The 20,433-nt window shown below is 45.6% G+C and overlaps 1 protein-coding gene across 1 annotated transcript in view; it reads right to left on the minus strand.

Annotated features, from left to right (window-relative positions):
• The window catches only part of LOC147664938 (anthrax toxin receptor 2-like), a 470,307-nt gene that overhangs the window by 277,936 nt on the left and 171,938 nt on the right, over positions 1–20,433 (minus strand). Inside the window, exon 6 of the mRNA XM_086949874.1 lies at positions 3,379–3,420. Within this exon, the coding sequence (XP_086806000.1) occupies positions 3,379–3,420 (42 nt within the window). The remainder of the gene's footprint in view (positions 1–3,378; positions 3,421–20,433) is intronic.

Raw genomic sequence — 20,433 nt, forward strand, 5'->3', positions numbered from 1 at the left:
GATGATGCATCCCAAATGCAAAAATACTGGTCGCAAAGGGGCAGATTCTGAGAATCTGCCCCTTTGTGAGCGGATTTTTGTTTGATGCATCTACCTGATAGTCATTAGACTGTGCTTTAAAAAAAAACATTTGAATATGACCTGAACTACTTTCAATAATTTAATAATTTTTAGCTGAACAGAATTGTCTCTTTTTAAAAAAAGAAAACATTTACAACTATCAACATTCTTGATTTTAATAACGGTTGCCACTTACGGCTGGAAGCCTGCAATGCAGCTGGGGCACAGGCCGTTTCCCGCCCCGGTCCGTCACGCCGATTTTGTGCCAATTGAACGGAGGGCAGGGGAGTGGAGTAAAGCACTTCCGGTTTCCCGGTCTGGACGGCAGTTAGTGCTCTAGTGTGGAGACCGGAAGTAGAGAGAATGGAGGAGGGGGAGGGGGGGTGATAAAACATAGCATGGAAAGAGGGGGGGAGTGAAGGGGATACAAACCGGTATACGAGTCAGAGCTGCATCCAAAGTCCAGTAAACTGCGATCCCAGGGGAAGTGGTATCATTTCCCCGTCTCTGTTGCAAGAGGCTCCCTAAACGCAGTGGACTCTCTCAGAGGGGTCACTGAGACTCCAAGTTCTACTAACTGGATCCTTCCCCAAAAAGGTGAGAGGGAGCGCTTTGGAAAGGGGTGCCATACCATACCTGAACTGTGAGTGGCTCCCTAGGTACAGTGAACTCTCTCAGCGCGTTCGCCGAGACTCCAGAGTATAAATATTGGATCTTTCCCCAACAAGGGGAGAAGGAGTGCTTAGTTAAAGGGTACAAAAAGGACAGGGGGGCTAGGCGATGTAGCGGGCAAGCGGAAACATTCAGTTGAGAGGGGTTAGGAGCAAAGGAGGTAGACAATGAGAGAAAGAGTGCTAAATGGGAACAGATATAGACAGGAGACAAGGAAAAAGAATAGTTACAGAAATATGATGGCGGGTGGGAGAGACAGGGAGATGGGGAGAGAAACTGTGCCCAAAGTCCGGCTGGGTAGGTGACGGTCAGGGGATGAACCAAGGCCGATCTCCTTGATAGCTGAACAGAGCAGCTTCACCGGGCGTCGGACATAGTGCTCGGACTCCACTGTCAGTGTGGAGATCATGAGTACTCAGCGATTGTCAGATTTAGGGGGAGGAGAAACCATGGTCCGAATGAATTCCAGACGCCATCTTGAGGTCAGACACAGTCCAGGAGGAACCTCCGCTGTTGGGCTATAGAGAAGCGCGCATATCTTGCTTAAGTTCCTGACACAGTTCGGTTTTAAAATCCCGGAGGGGAGTGACTAGGTCTTCCCTGGTGAGGGCCATATTCCTCGTCGCGGGATCTGTCTTGTTGGGCGGGGGGCTGTTATCTGTGGCGGCGAAATAGCGGGAGAAATTGTTTGTCGCCTTCTTTGGTGGCATAGAGACAGAGCAATGGACGGCACCAAGATAGGCAGCAGGGTTGCCCCCTGAGCGACGTCCCCAACAAGTACTCACTTCCCTCTGGGATCTCCAGACGTGGATTTAGGCGGTATTGCTCGTGGTTAGCCCCCGGGGCCATCTTAGGGTCAGGTGCCAATCGATGGAAGCAGAGCAGGACTGACAGACTTCCCTTCTTAGATGGAGCAGCAACAGAAGAAGAGCATGCCTACAAATTTGCTTCGACTCTTCAGGTACTTGGCGCACTCAGGTTCTTAATGCTTGTTTAAAGATGTCCAAAACTTCAGGAGGCGTACCAAATTTACCGCAGGCTCAAGGTTGCATAACTATGCTGCCTTTAATGTCAGTTTATAAAGCTCAGTGTGTTCCAGTTGCTACCTATGCGGCTGGTAATGGAGCTAATCCAATTTATCATCGCTTAAGTATGAAGAAAAAATGAGTCTGCAGACGACTCCTTTCAGTTTCCTCAGCCAGCTCACACTATATTCTGCATTTGGAGCTGTCACTGCAGTATGTATCAGATTTAGTGTGATTGGAACCTTTGAGTATCACTTTGAACCTCGCATGAAGCACACCTGAATAGGGAGATTATTAAGGACTGCTTTGCCTGTATGTGTTTAGGTTACGGTTGCTCCTTTACGTGGGATTGACCCCCTGCAATTTTTTGATACACTGGGGTCTCTTCCTAAAAAAGACTAATAATTGGTCAAGCTAACTTTTTGGATGGACTGAGAGGTTAAGGGATGAATCAGCGAAACCTCGGTCCAGGATTATATCAAATTTGGGGTAATTAGCGCTATAGTTCTGTATCTAGCACTACCTTTAATTCATTGGGACAGGTCCCTCTAAGCTCGCTCTAGGGTTGGGACAGTTTGGCAACTATTTCGTTTCTGTACTTGGGCCTAATACATTTAGTAGTAGCTTGCCTGTTTGCCCGTATGACGGTATATCCCAGGTTCTTCTAATATTTTATGTTTTTTTAGGCTGTCTTTTGACTTATTTTTAAAACCTTTTTAAAAGCACTTAGTGTACAGGCAGAACATAATTACCCTATCTGCAACTTTTAAATAATGTTGAGGTGGGCTTTAGAGCTAGTTCCTTTCTGAAAGTAGTGGTTATAGCATGTAAATATAAGAATAACTGGTTATTATTTCTGTCATCTAATGTTTTATGTCTGTCTAGTCAGATAATTTCCCAAACAGGTTTCTTTTGAAATTCCGTTCTTGGTTGTCCCTTAGCGGATTTTTATATCAGAATTGCTTGCTCTTGGAGTGTTCTGCAGTTTCTTTGTGTTGTTGCTATCTACTCCGCACGTTGAACTGCACATAATGTATGCACTTTATGACGTCCCCCGGAAAGCAATTTTATAGCTCTATGAATGATATATTTTGTAAATGTACTTTTAATTAAAATTGAATTCAGGTTTTTTAACTGAACTAAATTGCAATTGTAATACTATTTTCATGATATATAGTGGATTAAAAAATCGAATAACAAAATTAATGTACAGAAAGAGGGCCTCTGGAACTTTCTGTTGGGATTAGATATTGTAGTGGTTAGATTTTACACCAAGACTACCTCAAAGATGTTCGAATGGCAGTTTTCTAGTGACTTCAAAAATAAGAACAGAATGCAGACATTATAAAGGATCAGAAGACGGACATTGATTGTGCATAATAAATAAACGCTGCTGATAATGGGCAGTCATCTCAATTTAGAAATGAGGGAAGAACTTTAACCTTGCATCTCTTAAATTAAGTACACTGTGACTTTGGAAGTTTGGAAGCCCCATTTCTAGGGTCTAATGAATTTTATCTGCATATAACCTTACAATTCAGTCTCTCTGCAACTTAAATAGTATTTGCCAGGGCATTTTATACATTATTTTTTTATCTGTAAACTGTTTTTATTCACTTACCTCTGGTGGGGGTGCTGTTGCTGGAGGAGGATCCTTAATAACCTGAAAAGAGCAGAAGAACAGATAACTATAAAGCAGAATAGGAAGAGGGCTTATAAGACAGTTTGATGTGCATTTGTGAGAATGCAGCATTTTATGCTGGTTCATCAATCTTTACATACAAATGTATAACTAGGAGGTTGAGCATGGCTCAATTGGTTGTTTGAATCTTTTTTTGCGTTTTGGTAGTTATCTCTTTTAATAGCAACTAATATGATATTACAGCAAACAACACATCATCCGCTTTAGAGTACAACAGATGCATATCTGATAAGTAGAATTCATCAAATTACAGTTTCAATATGAAGCCAGGATTACCCGAGACAATTGCCCCCCTTCCCATCTGTATTATCACAACATTTGACGTATATAATGTGAAGGCATCAAAACAACGCTTTGATCTAGCGTACATTGCAAGATTCTTGTTTATGTTAAAACAAATTCAACCAAAGTGACCAACTTGATTCTAAAAGTACAGTGATACACAGCTGTCTTATTCCCCTCCCCCACAAACAGCAACGCCGGTGCATGTTCATGATCATGGATTCCAAAGCAGTATCACTCTCTCGCATGTCTGCCACCAGTGACGAGGTGAGTATAGCTCCTAACATGTTTGCTATTATGGGACAGCCTCTTCGTCTCCCAAACTCCAACCCTCTCTTCAATCGTGTGTGGCATCCTCTGGCGCCTGTGTCGACGATAGGAAATCTATCAGTATTGCGTCTTAGTTTTGAGCTACTGAGTATTTGCGGAGTCCTAGGGTGTCCTCCCTCTGTAGTTCCGTACTCTCCGCCTGCGCCCACACAAGGAATGATTGTATCCAGGCCTTAATTGGGGGAAGGGTCTGGGGACTTCCACAGGTTAGTAATAAAGCCGCTTAACAATTATAAAGCCGAGGTCAAGGAAACGGGAAGTGCTCTTGAGTTTTTTTAATTCTTTAGAATATGCCCAGCACACATGCCTCCCAAGTCTGTAATGCTGGACGTTCCGTGCAGGAGGATAATTGGGTTGTGACATCTTGCCAGTAGGAGTGTAAGGCAGGGCAGTGCCATACCATGTGGAGGAGGTCAGCCCCAACTAGTTCATATCGGGGGCAAGCAGCGTCTGACCGATGAAAATATTGATTCGTTTTTGCAGGGGTAAGGTATGCTCTATGTATGATGTAAAATTGTATGAACCGAAATGTCACATTCCAAGGGATGTGTGTAGTTCCTGCCAAGATCATTTTCCACTCTCTCTCTGTCCAGGGACGATTAAGATCTTCCTACTAACGAGCTCGCAAGTGTGTCAGTTTGTTCATTGCGCATTTTTCGTTCAAAGTCTAAAACCATTTAGCTGGTATGTAAATGGACAAATTAAAAAAATAGTATAATAGTCTAGGAAGGATCACCATCTTCAACAATGCGATCCGACCCTTCATAGATAACAGCAGTATCTTCCAGAACACTATCTGAGATCGAATGGGGGACATCACTTGCGTAAGGTTGCCATCGAATAGATCGTCTGAGAAGCGATAATACATACAAACGCCCAGAAACATAGTGGGCTGCCAGGGTACCGCCGTTTTGTTAAAGGTTAGACCTGGATCCGGGAGGACCGACACAAAAGGAAATAAGCAGGACTTCCTCCAGTTTACCTGAAGGCCTGACAGTCCTGCAAATCGATGCAGTATTTCACACCCGGTACAGCATGGACATCCCGGAGGTACAACAGCAAATCGGCCGTATATTGGGATACTACATGTAGGCTGTCGCCCAACCATATGCCCCAGTCCTTGTCCTGCGTGCGAAGTTCTGCTGCAGTGGTTCAATTGCCAGAGAGAATAGCAAAGGTGAGAGAGGGCACCCCTTCTGGGTGCCACGGCTGATTGGTATTGAGTTAGAAATTAATAAGTCCTGACCCTAATGAGAGGCTGTGAATACAGTAATTGTACCAGGTGTATGAAATGCGCTCCGAGACCATATTAGTGCATTGTCGCAAATATGAATGACTATTCCAGCAAGTCGAAGGCCTTCTCGAGATCTAGCAACAGGCATCCAGCCCAAGCCCAAGAGTGTGGAGAGTTAGCCTGAACTCAACAAAAGCTTTGGAGATTTAATGAGGTGTTACGTGTTGGCACAAATCCGTTTTGATAAGGGTGTACCAGGGTAGGAATTAAGGGAGCTAAGAGGGCCGTCAGCACCCTAGCCAGGATTTCATGATCTGTGTTGAGTAGCGCAAGTGGTCTGTATGACCCCAGTTCAGAAGGGTCCTATCGGGTTATGGGAGGGAGTCAGGTAGAGCCTCGCGCTGGGACTCACAGAGAGTGGCAGCTGAAAGGGCCTCCTCATATAAAGCTTCAACTGCGGGCGAGCAGTGTGGCATAGGTTTTATAAAACTCAGCTTGAAGCCCGCCAGGGCCCGGAGTCTTCTCGGTGGCAAGAGCCCGGATACTGAGCAAAATTTCCACTTGAGTGAGCAGTTCATCCAATTTTGCCTGCTGATCAGGGGTGATGCATGGCAGTTCCAGTGCTAAAAGGAAAAAGCAGATCTCGACCTGGGTAGTCACGACCGACGACTGATTTAGGTCTGAGTAATGTCATGTAAGATCAGCATGTATCTCTTTTTGCCTGAATAACATGCAGATAGAGAAGCGGTACAGCTGGGTCAGCTGTACCATGTTGATGTGTTTTATCTAGGAACCCGATTCAATATTGTGACCTTATGCCCCTATACGGCTATAATCAATAATTATCCCTATAATGGCATAATAATCAGAGCCATATTTCAGTAAATCGCCTCTGCAGTCCATGACACAGCAGAAGCTACTTCCTTAGATTCCTAGAGAGCACACCGAGTTCTTTCGACACACAAACCCCCAGCAACCTGGGAAAGCCCCGCTTGCTTTGTTTTGATTTGTAATAGAACTCCTGCGAGCACTGTAAGAATGACCAGTTCTTAGTGACATCTTTATTGACGTCTTATGTCCAAACCTTACGTCAAACTCGGCACCTTTCAGGTATAAATATACCAATGTTGCCTTAAGCAAATACACGGTGGTGATTCTGGAGCAGAGCAGCTAATCTACTTTCCGAGAGCCCAGCAGACGCGAGAAGCCCACGGACGCTGCCCCTTCTCCTTGACGCGCTGAGAAAGACGCTGTCTTTTCTCCTGCCGAGAAAATCCAGCTCCGGCGTTTCCAGCCTACCCTTGCGGGTGACTGGAATATCGAGTCCTACGAGTGAGATACAAGACCTCCTACATTCTATTCCCAAGGTACAGTGCTGACTAAACCCTTAGAGAGAATTCTTGAATAGTTCCTTGGCAACAAACCTACTTAACTTAAATTGCTACTTACTTACTCCTTCCCACGTATTAGGCTTAGGTCAGGTACACCGGGGTAGCAAGAGAACGAGCCCTAGCCCAAGGCAAAAGAATAACTGTTTTCACAGCAGAATCAGCCTTCGAGGCGCTATTCAGCCCAGTAAATCTAAAAACTGTGGCACTAGATCCGAAATGGATACAGTGGGAAAATTCACTTGATACAGAAGACGTGACATACTATTTTGTCCCGAACATGAAAAAACTGAATGATTTAACATATGAAGAAGAATATCCTCTTTCTGTTGACCTCTAGGTACTCTATGTGTAAATGGTAATTCAAAGTGGGGCACGTACTTAGTTGGGGTCATTAAACTTGCCCTTGGACCCTCATTAAAAAATTTCTGTATAATGATGATTGTGCGGCTACGGCTGCGGGTCCAATTTTTAAGGTTAGGACAGTCTCTATGACTGGTCCATTTTGCCTTTTTTTGCTCTAATTTTACACTGTATTAGTAACAGACAACTATTGGCATTTATTCACTTCGTGACCAAGTCTTAGTACTTTGTATACTTTCTTCTTCTCTCATATCAAAATGGCCTCGAACTGGGGGTTAGCGTTTGAAGATGTAGAGGTTCTGAGTCTATTAGAAGAAAATCCCAGTATTTTAGAACATGTCCCAGTACAAGTTAGCGCAAGTGATGAGGGTTGGGCCAAGATATTAGTTCTTAAAAAATCTCATTCCAGAACTGTGTTTCATGGATTAACTATGGCTGAATACCTCCACGGTAATTGTGCACCTTCAGGCCTTATTGTTAACAATGTACCAAGACTCTTTCTTGATGACAAAGGTTTCATCAAAGATTGGTCAATGATAGCCTGGAGGTGCACCAGAGACTGGTTGGTTCTGATAATTAAAACGGCAAAGAGGGTAGCCGATAAAATCATGATTGAAATTCAGTTACTTGAAGGTAACATTAAGACCACATTAAAGAATTCCCTGTTCAAAAAGAATCAGGAAGATAGTGACAAAAACAACAAGGAGTATAAGGACACAATTCTTTTTGCCAAACTAGAAAAGTTCAAAAAAGATTTGGCGAAATTTTCCACTGAAAAAGCATATCCATATACATGTGAGTCTTTTGTGGCACCAGCCTTCAACCGCGGAAACCGTAAAGGTGGTTCTACCTATGCCACATCCAGCTCAGATGGGCACTCTAGTGACTCTGATACCTCACATACGGGTCCAACTGCTAATAATAATACACAGAGAGGCCGAGGGAACCGTAGAAACTGGAGAGGGGGATTTTATCCTTTAAATCAAAATCAATTCCAACCCTGGTGGCAACCGAATCCATGGGCTTATGGACCAGGTTTTCCTCCTCAGATGGGGCCTTATGGCCCACCTCAGATGCCACAAGGATCTGGAATGTTTCCAACTCCTTTTTTAGAGTATGGCCAGAGACGAGGCAGAGGCAGGAGACGGCAGGGCACAACACAACAGGTTCACTGGGCCAACACACCACAACCGACCATGGACCTCCGCAGCGGGAAGAAATTCCCTCAAGAGACAGCAGGAACAAGCAATGTGACAAAATCGTGATCAATCTAAGCTCACATGTATTATCGGAAGATGAAAATAACCTCCTGAACAAAGGCTTAGGATTTGTTACAACTTCAAAAGGGGATCCTTTTGTGGCACAGATGGAGCTATCCAAGTTTTTTCGCAAGATTAGGCTTCACTATTTTTTCTCGAAATCACAAAGTGTAACCACTGGAAATGATGATCTGAACACGGGCCTAAGAAAAGCCTCTTCCTTTAATCCACCTACCGTGGGTTTACCGGCCAAAGTACTCACATTTGAGGCGGCCAATGAAAATGACATTCGTGACCTCTATCACACGAACACTAAACCCTATGTCAACCTGTCGAAAAAACAGCAACTGGCTTTACGCTCACTAACATCAAACGATAGAATAGTTATAAAACCCGCAGACAAGGGTGGAGCGATCGTCATCATGGATACTGAGACATATAGGAATGAGTGCCTTAGACAACTGAATGATCAGAAATCATATCGTCTCCTTACAGAAGATCCAACGGAACGCATAAGGACCAAGATTGGACATTTGGTGGAAGAAGCCACTTCCGAAGGATGGATAACATCACAAGAAAGCCAATTTCTTTTAACAACCCATCCTACCATTCCATATTTCTATTGCCTTCCAAAGGTGCATAAGTCACAACGACCCCCTCCTGGAAGGCCTATAATTTCTGGAATAGGTTCCATATTGGAACCATTGTCGACCTTTGTTGACCACTTTTTGAACCCTACGGTCAGAGCCATGCCTACGTTCCTCAAAGACACCAAAGACGTTTTGAGATTACTTCCGGAAGTTCAATACAATATGGAGACCGACATTCTGGTGTCCTTCGACGTGGAGTCGTTATACACTTCGATTCCACAGACAGAAACACTGGAAGTGGTAACCTGGCTGTTGGAACAAAGTGACCATCAATCGATCACGCCAGTTTCGTTTATTATGAACTTGGCCGAGATAGCGATGAAAGACAACTATTTCCGGTTCGAAGACACTACCTACCTACAAACATCTGGGACCAGTATGGGTAGTGTCTTCGCACCGAGTCTCGCTAATCTTTATGTTCATGATTTTGAACAGCAAGAGGTACTCACACCTGCAAATCCTTATCTATTGTCTCTACATATCTGGAAGAGATATATAGATGACATTTTGGTTATCTGGAGAGGCTCTGAGGTGGAACTTCGTCTATTTCACCAATGGTTAAATAACCGCAACGCCTTTCTGAAGTTTACCATTGAACACAGCAAGTCTGAATTGGCCTTCTTGGATCTGAAAATTCATGCCACTCCTAACGGCTTAGAATCTGAATTATATCGCAAGCCGATGGCTAGGAATGCCCTTCTGAACTACGAGAGCTGTCATCCGAAGGCGCTGAGGAACAACTTGCCTTTCGGCCAGTTTCTTAGAATCCAGAGAAATTGCTCCAATAAGGAGACATTCAACATTCATTCGAAACAGCTAGAGAAGCAGTTACTTGCCAAGAACTATCCGAAAAAGATAATTCGACAGTCCAAAAAGAGGGCATCGAACAATAACAGGGAGTCCCTACTTGAAATCAATCCACCTAAAGAAAAAACAAACTGGATGACATTTGTTAACACCTTTAACACCAGGTCCAATCAGGTACAAAAAATCATCCGGAAACACTGGTCGATCTTAAATACCTGTGGTGAACAGATCCCTCCCCCATTGTTTGCATTTAAAAGAGGTCAGAGCTTAAAAGATCAGCTAGTTCATACCCGCCCAAAAAGTAAAGAACCCAGACAGGTAGGCACGCTTTGGGATTTGCCACCTGTACAAGGCCACCATCCATGTGGGACGTGCTCAGTTTGCTCACAAACAAGCGGATCAACATCAGTGGACATTGGTACAAACAGGCCGTGGGTACAAAAGAGATTCACTAATTGCAATAGCGACAATCTCATTTACTTAATCAAATGTCCATGCCAAAAACCATATGTGGGCATGACAACGAGGAAAATTAGAACACGAATACAAGAACATCAGAGCACAATACGGTGCCGCAAACAAGCGACTCGTCTGACTGCACATTTTCTCTGAGGTAGGACATGGACCCCGGGATTTCCACTGGACGGTCTTGGAACAGCCATTACTACCGGAGGCATGTCCTGACATCGGGAAATTTCTGTTCAAGATTGAACAGAGATGGGTTTACAAGCTCAACAGTGATAAAGATGGGCTGAATGAGCCAATCCCGTGGATGTCATTGTGAACTGTTGTTGTTGCGAACTGTCGTCACTCACAATAATATCAGAGAAATAACGCATATATGCACTTACAGAACACGAATCTGCTCTATAGTCAATGGACACTCCTTTCTTACATCGTTACCTAGGGATTTCAAGGTACAAAGGAATCTAGGAAGCTTGAGGATTCCGTGGTACAAATGTACCTAGTGGGCCCATTATAATAACATTAAGAAGTCTCTATAGTCTGTATTTTTACATCTTTTGAATACAGACATAAGAACAAGGCCCCATTGGAATAGACATTAGTGCTGGATTACAAACTACATTACCCATGATGCCAAACAAAATGACTACACCGCGCACTCTTGTGACCTTATACCTATATTTCAACATATTTTATATACCCATGTTAGGTATTTATCCTACATATATCGGAACAATGAGCAAAAATAATTTCATGTGAATCCGAATATCGAGTATAAATATCATGTCGATTTCGGACGCTCATTTTATTAAAATAATTATTAGCTCGCGTTGCATTAGTCTGCTTCTGTAAGAGAGACTCAAACTGGGTTGTCTTTTGTAAAATTAGCATTTCGCAAAATACGATAAACTGAAAAACTACATTTCCCATGAGCGATGACGTCAGTGACTACAATACCCATGATTCCTTAAAAATGGCGTGGTACGTCCTTTCGGCGCCCCCCCATGCAGTTTGGATGACTGCGAGGAGACACCGACGGACAGGTACGTCGAGTGGTGGCAGGCGAGAATGTTTGCCGGTTCCGGTCTCTGTTCTAACAGACCGTGTTGGTTGTTTATGCGCTTGCGATGATGGGCGGCGCGGCCGTTGGTGGCGGTGCTCACTCGTTTGTCGAGCGAGCGTGTAGTGGATGAACAGTGACAGGATAATTGCAAGCTCGGACGAGCTTGACTATATTGCCCCTGTGTGCTTTTAATTTTTGGCATGTTGAACTCAAGCGAGGTAGTATAAAACTGGGTTCGTGTTTGCGTTGCGGAGAAACTTTGGTGAGTTTCTCCGCCTCAGGAGGAACTGTACCTCTGTTGAGGACTTCTACAAACATGCTGAAATGACCAAACAGAAGTTCTTGGATAGGGGATATCCAAAGAAACTTGTTAACCATTCACTAAAAAGAGCAAGATATTACAACAGAGAAAGCCTACTAGACAAAAAAGAAAAAAACAAAACGATGGATAAAATAGTTATGGTGAGTCAATTTTCCGGAATTGCCAACCAAATAAAAAATATAATTAACCACAACTGGAAAATTTTAAATGAAGGAATGGAAACCAAACTTCCTAGGCCCCTTTATGCCTATAGAAAGAATAAAAATTTACGGTCCACTTTAGTACACACCTACAGAGAGGACATAACTGGAGGACAAAAAACCCTGACAGGAAAAAAGGCTATTGGAAACCACAAATGTGGCTCCTGCAGTGTATGCGACTCCTGTGTAGTGACAAAAGAAATATCCTTAAACGGAGTCACACACAAGATAAACACACTAAACAACTGCAGAAGTAAAAATCTGATATACCTAATCCTATGCCCATGTGGCCTGGGCTACATAGGAGAGACAGGTAGAGAGCTGAGGACCCGTATAGGAGAACACAAATCAGCGATCAGACTCAGCAAAGAAAATGCCCCATTGGTGCACCACTGGAAAGAAAAAGGGCATACTGAGACAGAGTTAAAATGGATAATTCTAGAGAAAATGAAAGAACAAACAAGACTAGGTAACAGCACAAAAAAACGAAAACACCAAGAACAGTGGTACATGATGAAGTTTGATACTGTTAAGAGGGGGTTAAACACCAGAGAGGATTGGGATAGCCTCATTTAAGAAACACACATCGGGAAGGGAAATCAGTGTGAACATTAACAATGGTCACCGTATTATTTTGGAGTTCATAAAAAATGTAAAAATGTAGAAAGCCCCAAATAGAAATATACACAAGAGATATTAGATAGGGGAAACTTAAGATGTAATGATATAACATTTCATATGAGTAACATCAACATGCCCTCCAAGCGTCCTCAGAAAATTAACACTGAACAGAGGGTTGTATCTGTGGGGATAACTGTAATTAAAAAAAGGGCACTCCATCGCTGCCTTTTGAATAATATATCCAGTTTTGCCCGATATCATTTACACCCTTTAATAATGGCGCCGGTTTACGAGAGATAAATACATGCAGACACGCATGCGCGACAATTCCTGCGTTCTAAGGTGAATATAATCGCCTATTTACACCTCTTAACAATGGCGCCGAGGTCCGCCAGAAAACTACATGTTTCTACGCATGCGCGTCGTGCCACGAAAGAAAAAAAGCAGCTGTAAACAATTATCAGAAATGGCGTTTTATCCACATTTATACAGCTACGCCACAGCCTCACTCTAGCAGAGAGGTAACAGAGGACTGGACGTACCCGTGGCTGCGTGTCCCAGCACAAGACCGAAGGGAAGCGGAAAGAACGGACGCTGTTTGTTTTTCCGTTTTCGTTTTCATGGTGTTTAAGACAGGTCCCTTTGCCCCGTATTATTTTCACGAGGCGCGTAATATAGCGTCTGCATAGTCGCAAAGGGTTATTCGTTCTTAAAATAGGAGGACTGTCTGTTAGCAGGAGACACGGGGGATATTATTAATTTAAACCCCTAAACGAGCGTCAGTACAAGTGTGCTGAAGAGCTTTAATAGAATAACGGTGGATGCGCCACCTCTGATATCAATGGGGATTTCACTAGACTTAACCCTTTGAAAATACAAGGCACTCTACATAGCTTAACCCACTTAAAATACGTGGAGTATAATACTAGCAAATGTCAGAAAAAGGAGTTAGTAATAGGATGTCATTAGTAGATTGAATTAAACAGTGAAACTTACCCAGAATACTGGCTGTCTAATAATGGGGCAACAGGTATTAATGGATGGTATATTCCACACACAGTCTGAGTTATATAAAAAAAAAATATAATAAAATAAAGCTAAAATCTAAAAACTAATCAAAGGAAACATTTAAAAATTTGGGTTACAAATTGCAATTTGCTCCCCATGCAGATTAAACTAGTGCTACTACATATCCCGTTACCATTATCCAGAGTGGAATGGGAGTGAAATAAAGAAAAGTAAACCACGGGAAGGAGGAAACCCCTGACTTTTGGAGGTATGTATACACCTACTGGGTGTTAACGGGGCAGAAATGACTATAGGGCATACTTACTCTAAAGTAAATGTCGTTATTATCATATATAGGGGCTCCAGTGGACTAAATAGTACAAGGAACACCTGCTAGTCCTATGATCCAGAAGGCCTTAACCAGCGCCAAAAATTCTAGACAACGTTCCATCGAGAAGCAAGGGAAAGCCTAACTCCATAAGGTAACAGGAAGACCGTATCCCTTTAGCCAGAAATGGTTCCATATTATGAGGGATCTATTCAAAGGAACACATAGAATCCCCGTAGTGATAACACTATCCTATGTGCATTTTACCTTCAGATTTTACTCCCCAAAGAGAAGATCAAGTATAATATCCAACACTACGTGGATACGACTCTCATATTAGCTATATGAGCCTCACTAGTCAAGGTCAGTAATTATGGTGTGAATGGTGGGATTTAGTTCATCTATGGAAAAACTGGTCACAAACTAGGGTATAACGGAGGTTGTAACACAAAAGCTAGAAACCAACTTTAAAGGCGAGTCTTGCTTCAAGGGAAGGGTTGACAATAAATGGAAGGTAATGGTGGATTTTTATAGACTTAAAGTGTTTGTTAGAATGGTGTACACATGGTACGAATAGAACCCTAGATGTTATAAATGTACTTAAATAAGACAATTCCAATGTACTGATTAATCCTTTTCTACACACAGGAAGGATACCATATTTTAAACCCCTAGCCATCTTGAATTGTCCTGAAGAAGGTGTACCAATATCCAAGGGCAATACACCGAAACGCGTCGACGCATTTCTTGTTTTGTAGAATTCAAGCCCAGGAAATTCCTAATATCAGACGAACTGTCATATAGGATATATATGAATATGTAAACAGGGCTTTTGAATCTTATGATCAATAACAGACATATGTACTCTGCTTACATTAGGGGTTTCAGTTTCTGTTTTGGTTCATAGGAAACATCTCTTGTCTTAGGTTAATATATTGTTTCCACTTATTTCTGAATATGTTGACACTTTGGCATTTGTAAAAAATTGTTTCTTTCCCTGCCTCATCTGTATATGTTTACGAATACTTTTTAATGTTGCTTTTTATTGTGTGCACAAATTGATTTTATTTATGAATTGTATTGTGTAATGAATTTTTTCTATATGTATGTTTTTAATAAAAGTCTGTGAACGGTATACAATAGTTTCTGACCAGTCACTGAGAATAGGGAGTGTGAGTGAATGTAACAGTTTTCCAGGGATTATCTTTAGACTTTTCAGCAGCTCCAGCAGAGGACACAGCCTGAAGGTCCCAGGGAGGGGGGCACTTCTCAGTAGAATCCCATTGCTTTGCAGCTTTGTGTGGCACAAATCCTCTCATTGACAGTGGACTAAATGTGGCATTTGTTACCCACAGTGGGAATGTCTCTTGCTGCAATAGGGAGCCATGTGGTATGCGGCGGTGCACCTCTTCTCTACTCTCCCACGCCACCACATATACACTATGGCCACGCCCCCTACGTTGTCAAGGCATACGATCAGAGGCATCTAGTCCCTCAGTGCAGGCCCACATGATCTTGCTACTCATGAACTCCCAGGCAGGCCCAGGTCTCGCTCCAGTGGTGGGGGCACAGCATGGGGCGGCACAGGACCTCATTCTTGACCCCCTCCACTTCGGCCCAGCAGTTAGTTTCAACTGCCCCTGCCGCAGTGTTCAGGTTCAGTGTGTTCCACCCAGGCCCAAATCGCCGGTAGACAGAGGCCAGCCCAGGCCTCTCTCTGCATCACAGAGGGTCACCCGGGGGTGGAGGAGGAGGGGGGCACAGCACTTCACTTCAGCGCCGGCTCCTCAGGGGCAGCGCCACTCAACCTGTGCCCGACATCACACCGGCAGTCCAAGACCATCCCAGGCCTCGCTCCTCATCGCTGCACGTACCAACAGGTAGAGGCAGTATAGCGACTCGCTCTCAACGTGGGTCTCCTCCAGAAAGGGTCCGCCCATCTTGTTCGCCACTAGTAAGGGAGGCAGTGAGGGTTCCAGGTAATGCCAGCTCCATAGGCCTGAGAGCGTGGCAGTTTTTATTGGCTCCTCCTCCCTGCTCGGCATTCCCCCGCGGAGGCCAGGCCCAGCTCCCTCTTCACAGTGCTGGACGTTCACCCGTCAAGGCCAGGGCAACGTGCCCCTGGACTGATTCGCCAACACCTGCAGACAGAGTTGCAGGTCCGCTACCCAGTTCAGCGTGATGTTATGTTATGTTGTGTTATTTGTGTCTTTTATAGCGCTGGGCTACTCAGAAGAGTGTCCCGGCGCTTTATTGACAGCCTGAAAAAGACAAACACAACACACAGATTAAAAGAAAACGGGGTCAGCAGAATAAAGAAGTCTAGGAAGCAAAAAGCCACGTTTTCAGGCCCTTCCTGAAGGCCAACAAGTTTGAGGTACTGCGCAATGTCAGGAGCAGAGAGTTCCAAAGATGTCCGTCAGGGCTCACCTTGTCTCCGCAGCTGTCAAAGAAAGGGGTAGGTGCACTCTATGTCCATCTGGCCTTGCTTCGTTATGGGCAAATAGCGGATATTAGGGGATTGGCCGCAGGGCCTCAACAAGGCAAGTCTCCCAAAATGGCTCTCTTGGCCACACCCCGAGGATCATGGCTCATGGCTCCTATATGATCATGTATGAATAGTCACATCTTGCCCCCAGCTTATGACTCTCCACTGGCTCCATATAAAAAACAGATCACAATTCAAGGCATTAAGCCCAGCTCACAAGGCCCTTTACATCATACACAAGCTGTCAAATCAATGTCGCTGAGCACTACCAGACACTCCGATCAGCCTCCTTTCATCGACTTCATCTGCCAGATTCTAAAGATTAACAATCAGCCATCGCCATGTACAGTGCTCCCATCTTTTGATCTATCTCTAAAACTCAAAGAAAACTACCTAAAGTTCAGGAGCGGCTTCAAGACAGCACATCTATCACCCTACTATGTGAAACCATCGGGCAATGTGTCGCCTGCAACACGCAAAATCCACCAATATATCTTGCTCGACAGACATCCTTTCCTACCTCCTACCAATTGATTTGATTTTCATTTTAGCAATGAAGGCTAATGCCTCAAACTTTCCGATAGGGAACTTGAAAGGCACTTTCCAACTCCGACTATGGTGCATGCAAATGTTCTACATGATTAGGATTGGGTAATGCACATGAATACCTTCCTTGGTTCTCCATCTCAAACTGCTTTGGAATGGCAGAAATGTAGGATGATAGATAGATAGATAGATAGATAGATAGATAGATAGACAGACAGCATCTGTACCATCAATTAATTATCATTAACACCATTGCATAGGAGCTAGAGAATACTGACAGACTCAGAAGAGGGCCACATGAATCTAAGAACCATTACCATTTTTGACTGTAAACTATCTTTGCCTGACAAAGTCACATTTAAAGTTGCACTGCTATTGATCCTGACATTATACTAAGCGTTCTTTTGGAATCCTTGAAGTTTAAAAGGTGGGTGATCCCAAATAGTGAAACTGGCCCTACATTCCAAGTGCGCCGTGATTCTAGGTGAAATCTCACGATAAAGGGCTGCAAAGTGTCAGTGTGCCATTTAGGTGACCACTGAGAATATATCCTTTTTATTGCCCATAATTGCCCACAACTGAGAGTGATTTTTTGTCCTTTTTTGACTGCTTTGCCTTATTTTGGAGAACCCCGAATTTTTGCACATTGCCAATATGCGGGAACAATTTTCCTTGTGGAATTGGAGGCTATTTTACCCAAAAATACAAGTGAAAGGAGACACATGGCATACAACTGCGACGAGAAACAGGGAGGGAAAAAGGGGGAAGTATTAATTAAAATGGGAAGAAGGAACACGTTTTAGAGTACATTTATGATGCCTTAAGGTGAAGGGACTTCCCAGATATAATTTCTGTAGTTCAACGTGCCTAATACTTAAACTACACCTCAACAAGGCTGAAACCTGGTCTGGGGTTACTTGCGTTTCTATTCAGAAAGGACCTGGCTTCTTAGTTCAGTTTAGACTGTCATTGTGGAGCAGGCTGAAAATAATTTGTGCGTCTGAACTTTGTTTGTATTGACGCATTTAAGTGAAAAACACAGGACTGAAATACCTTTCAGAGTGATTATCAGTGACACAGATGGATTTTGTACTATCGTAGACATGGTCTAGTGTCTCATTCTGATGTATCCACACTAAACACCCACCCACCACCAGGCGTCATTGGTCAGATGACCCTGGCCAATAAAAGGGGCCGGGCGCACGTGCTCAGGGCCCATTAGCTAACCACTATCACGGTGTCCGTGTCTGATTTCTCATCAGCATAATGAGAGCCTATCGCTTGTCATCACATTGGCGACGACATCGGAGCAGTGCCCAGCGTGCTGAAGATTCGGGGGAAAAGGTAGAGAAGTGCAGGGCGACGTCCCGCCCCCCCGCAGGAACGGCGCCGGCCGCCGAGAGGCCCGCAGGGCGTGTGCCAAGCCATGGGCCCGGATGTCAATGAGAAGGTGAACAGGAGCTCACCCCGCACCTCTCAAGCCTGCCGGAGAAAGAGCGGATCGACCGGAGCCCACCCGCATCGGCCGCGATGGTGCGAGCTCTAGCGTATGAGGAAATCTACGCGGAGTCCACCCGCGGGGATGAAGAGGCCCGCCGGTATGAGAAGTGCCCGGAAGAAAGTGCGGACCGACCAGAGCCCACCTGCGCCGACCGCAACTGAGCCCCACCGAGAGGGGACCAACGCGGAGCCCACCCGCGGGGAGAAATGAGGCCACCCGGCCAGAGGTGAGCCTGTGCGTACGCAGCGGCCCCAAGTGGAGCAAGGCCGGCGGAGCCCACCCCCAGCTTGCCAGCGCAATCCGAGGTGACCGGGAGACCACCCCGCACCTGATAAGCTGACCAAGACTGGTCGAAGCCTGCTGGGGACAGAGAGGAGCACAGCGAGGGCCCACCCCGCGGCAGTGTTTCCCCGTCTGTCGATGCCCCGTAGGGCTTGCAGGAACTGCAGCGGAGCCCACCCGCGTGGCAGGAGAGGCCGACGGCAACGAGTGCGAGTGCGGCGACGGCACTAATCCCCCCCTGCCCCGGGCAGAGCGTGAATGAAGAAGCTGCTGAGGGGAGAGGGAGAGTGAGTCCAGACGGAGCAGGCAGGCCCCAGCAGCAGCGCCGACCCCCCCCCCCGCCTCGCGCAGCGTGTGAAGTGGAAGGCTGCCGCGGGCGGGGAGAGCAACAGGAGACTGTGTGATCAAGGGGCAGTGAGGCCAGTGTGCGGCCCGCAGCTGACCAGAACACCCCCCCTTTTCCCGCAGCCCGCGAACTGAAAGGGCCTCCTGCGAGGGGTGGGGGACTAGGAAAAGGACTGCATGCGGCCAGAGCCGCCTAGAAATATGCTACAAAGACCCCCCCAAGCAAACAAAAAGGTGCATTGTGCGTCCCACACAGCCTGAACTGAAGGCACTAGGACCCCGCCCGCATTCACAAAGTGGACTGGGTGAATAAAGTGACTCACCGGGTCTGAAGAGGAGTCCTCCGGTGGTGCCTGCATGCTCGCTTGGGCCCCGATGAGCGGCCTGCAGGCGTCCCGAGCAGCAGCCACTGGAATAGGAGCCCCATCCACGGATCAGGAGAGGTCCCGGAGGCATCCACAAAGCCTGAAGCACTATGGAACCCAGCGAAGTTCAGGTTCCAGAAGAAACTGAAATCCGAGCAAAAGCAGGCCAGGAATCGAACAGCACTGCCATCTAGTGGACGTCTTTGGTACTGCAGCCAAAAGGGAAAACAAGCCTAAGGGAAGCCAAAAGAGCAGCAACACAGGGCCGCCTGCAGCCGCCTGCAGTTGGACAAAGAGCACTCATAAGAAAAAGTAACAGACCAGCACTACGCAGGAACACGCAAGGAGTGCAGGAACTCCACACGTTACCCCAGAATCACAGGTGCGTAAAGCGCTGAGGAAGAGCGCTCAAGTCGACGAAAACGCAAGAAAGAAGGTGAGATGGGAAGAAATACTGGTGCCTCAGGCAGCAAGTGAGCACTGGGAGAACTTTCAATGAAAGCCTGCCAGGATCAAGGATGGAGAGAGCAGTGATGCCTAGTGGCCACAGGTACTCACTGCAGCAGGAAGAGTTCACACCAACGATCCAATCAAGCAGGTATCCGACGACACAGAAGCGCAAGTGCGCAGAGTTGCGCGCCACATGGCGACAAGACGCGCCACAGCAACAGGAAGAAAAGAACATGCGGCAAGCACACCCTGTGAAGTAATGGGGAGCGACCTGAACACGAAGAAGCAAGAAAGAGTGGTGACGTAACCCTCCGCACCCAACGGAGCACAGGAAGAGCGCGGGCAAAAGCGCGTCAACGCTAAAGCAACGTAACAGAGAGAAGAGTGAGCACATGGAGGACGGCGAAGCATGAAGACTCACGCAGAAGGAGAAGCCGACCACCCAGATGGTCGCACCACGAAGCCGACCCCTCAAGCGGTCACACGGAGAATTCTGTTGGTCACACGATGTGACGCACCCAAGAAGCCGGCCAGCCAGGTGGCAGCACCAAGAAGCCGACCTACCAGGGGGTTGCGAAAGGAGGTGACCGAAGCAAGAGTCAACAAACAGTGACATAATAGCAAGAGGTCCAGCAAGAAGACCGAGGATGGCCTGCCAGCATCGGCAGAGTGGACCA

This window comes from Lissotriton vulgaris, unplaced genomic scaffold (genome assembly GCF_964263255.1).
Source record: "Lissotriton vulgaris unplaced genomic scaffold, aLisVul1.2 SCAFFOLD_1004, whole genome shotgun sequence".
Taxonomy (NCBI): Eukaryota; Metazoa; Chordata; class Amphibia; order Caudata; family Salamandridae; genus Lissotriton; species Lissotriton vulgaris.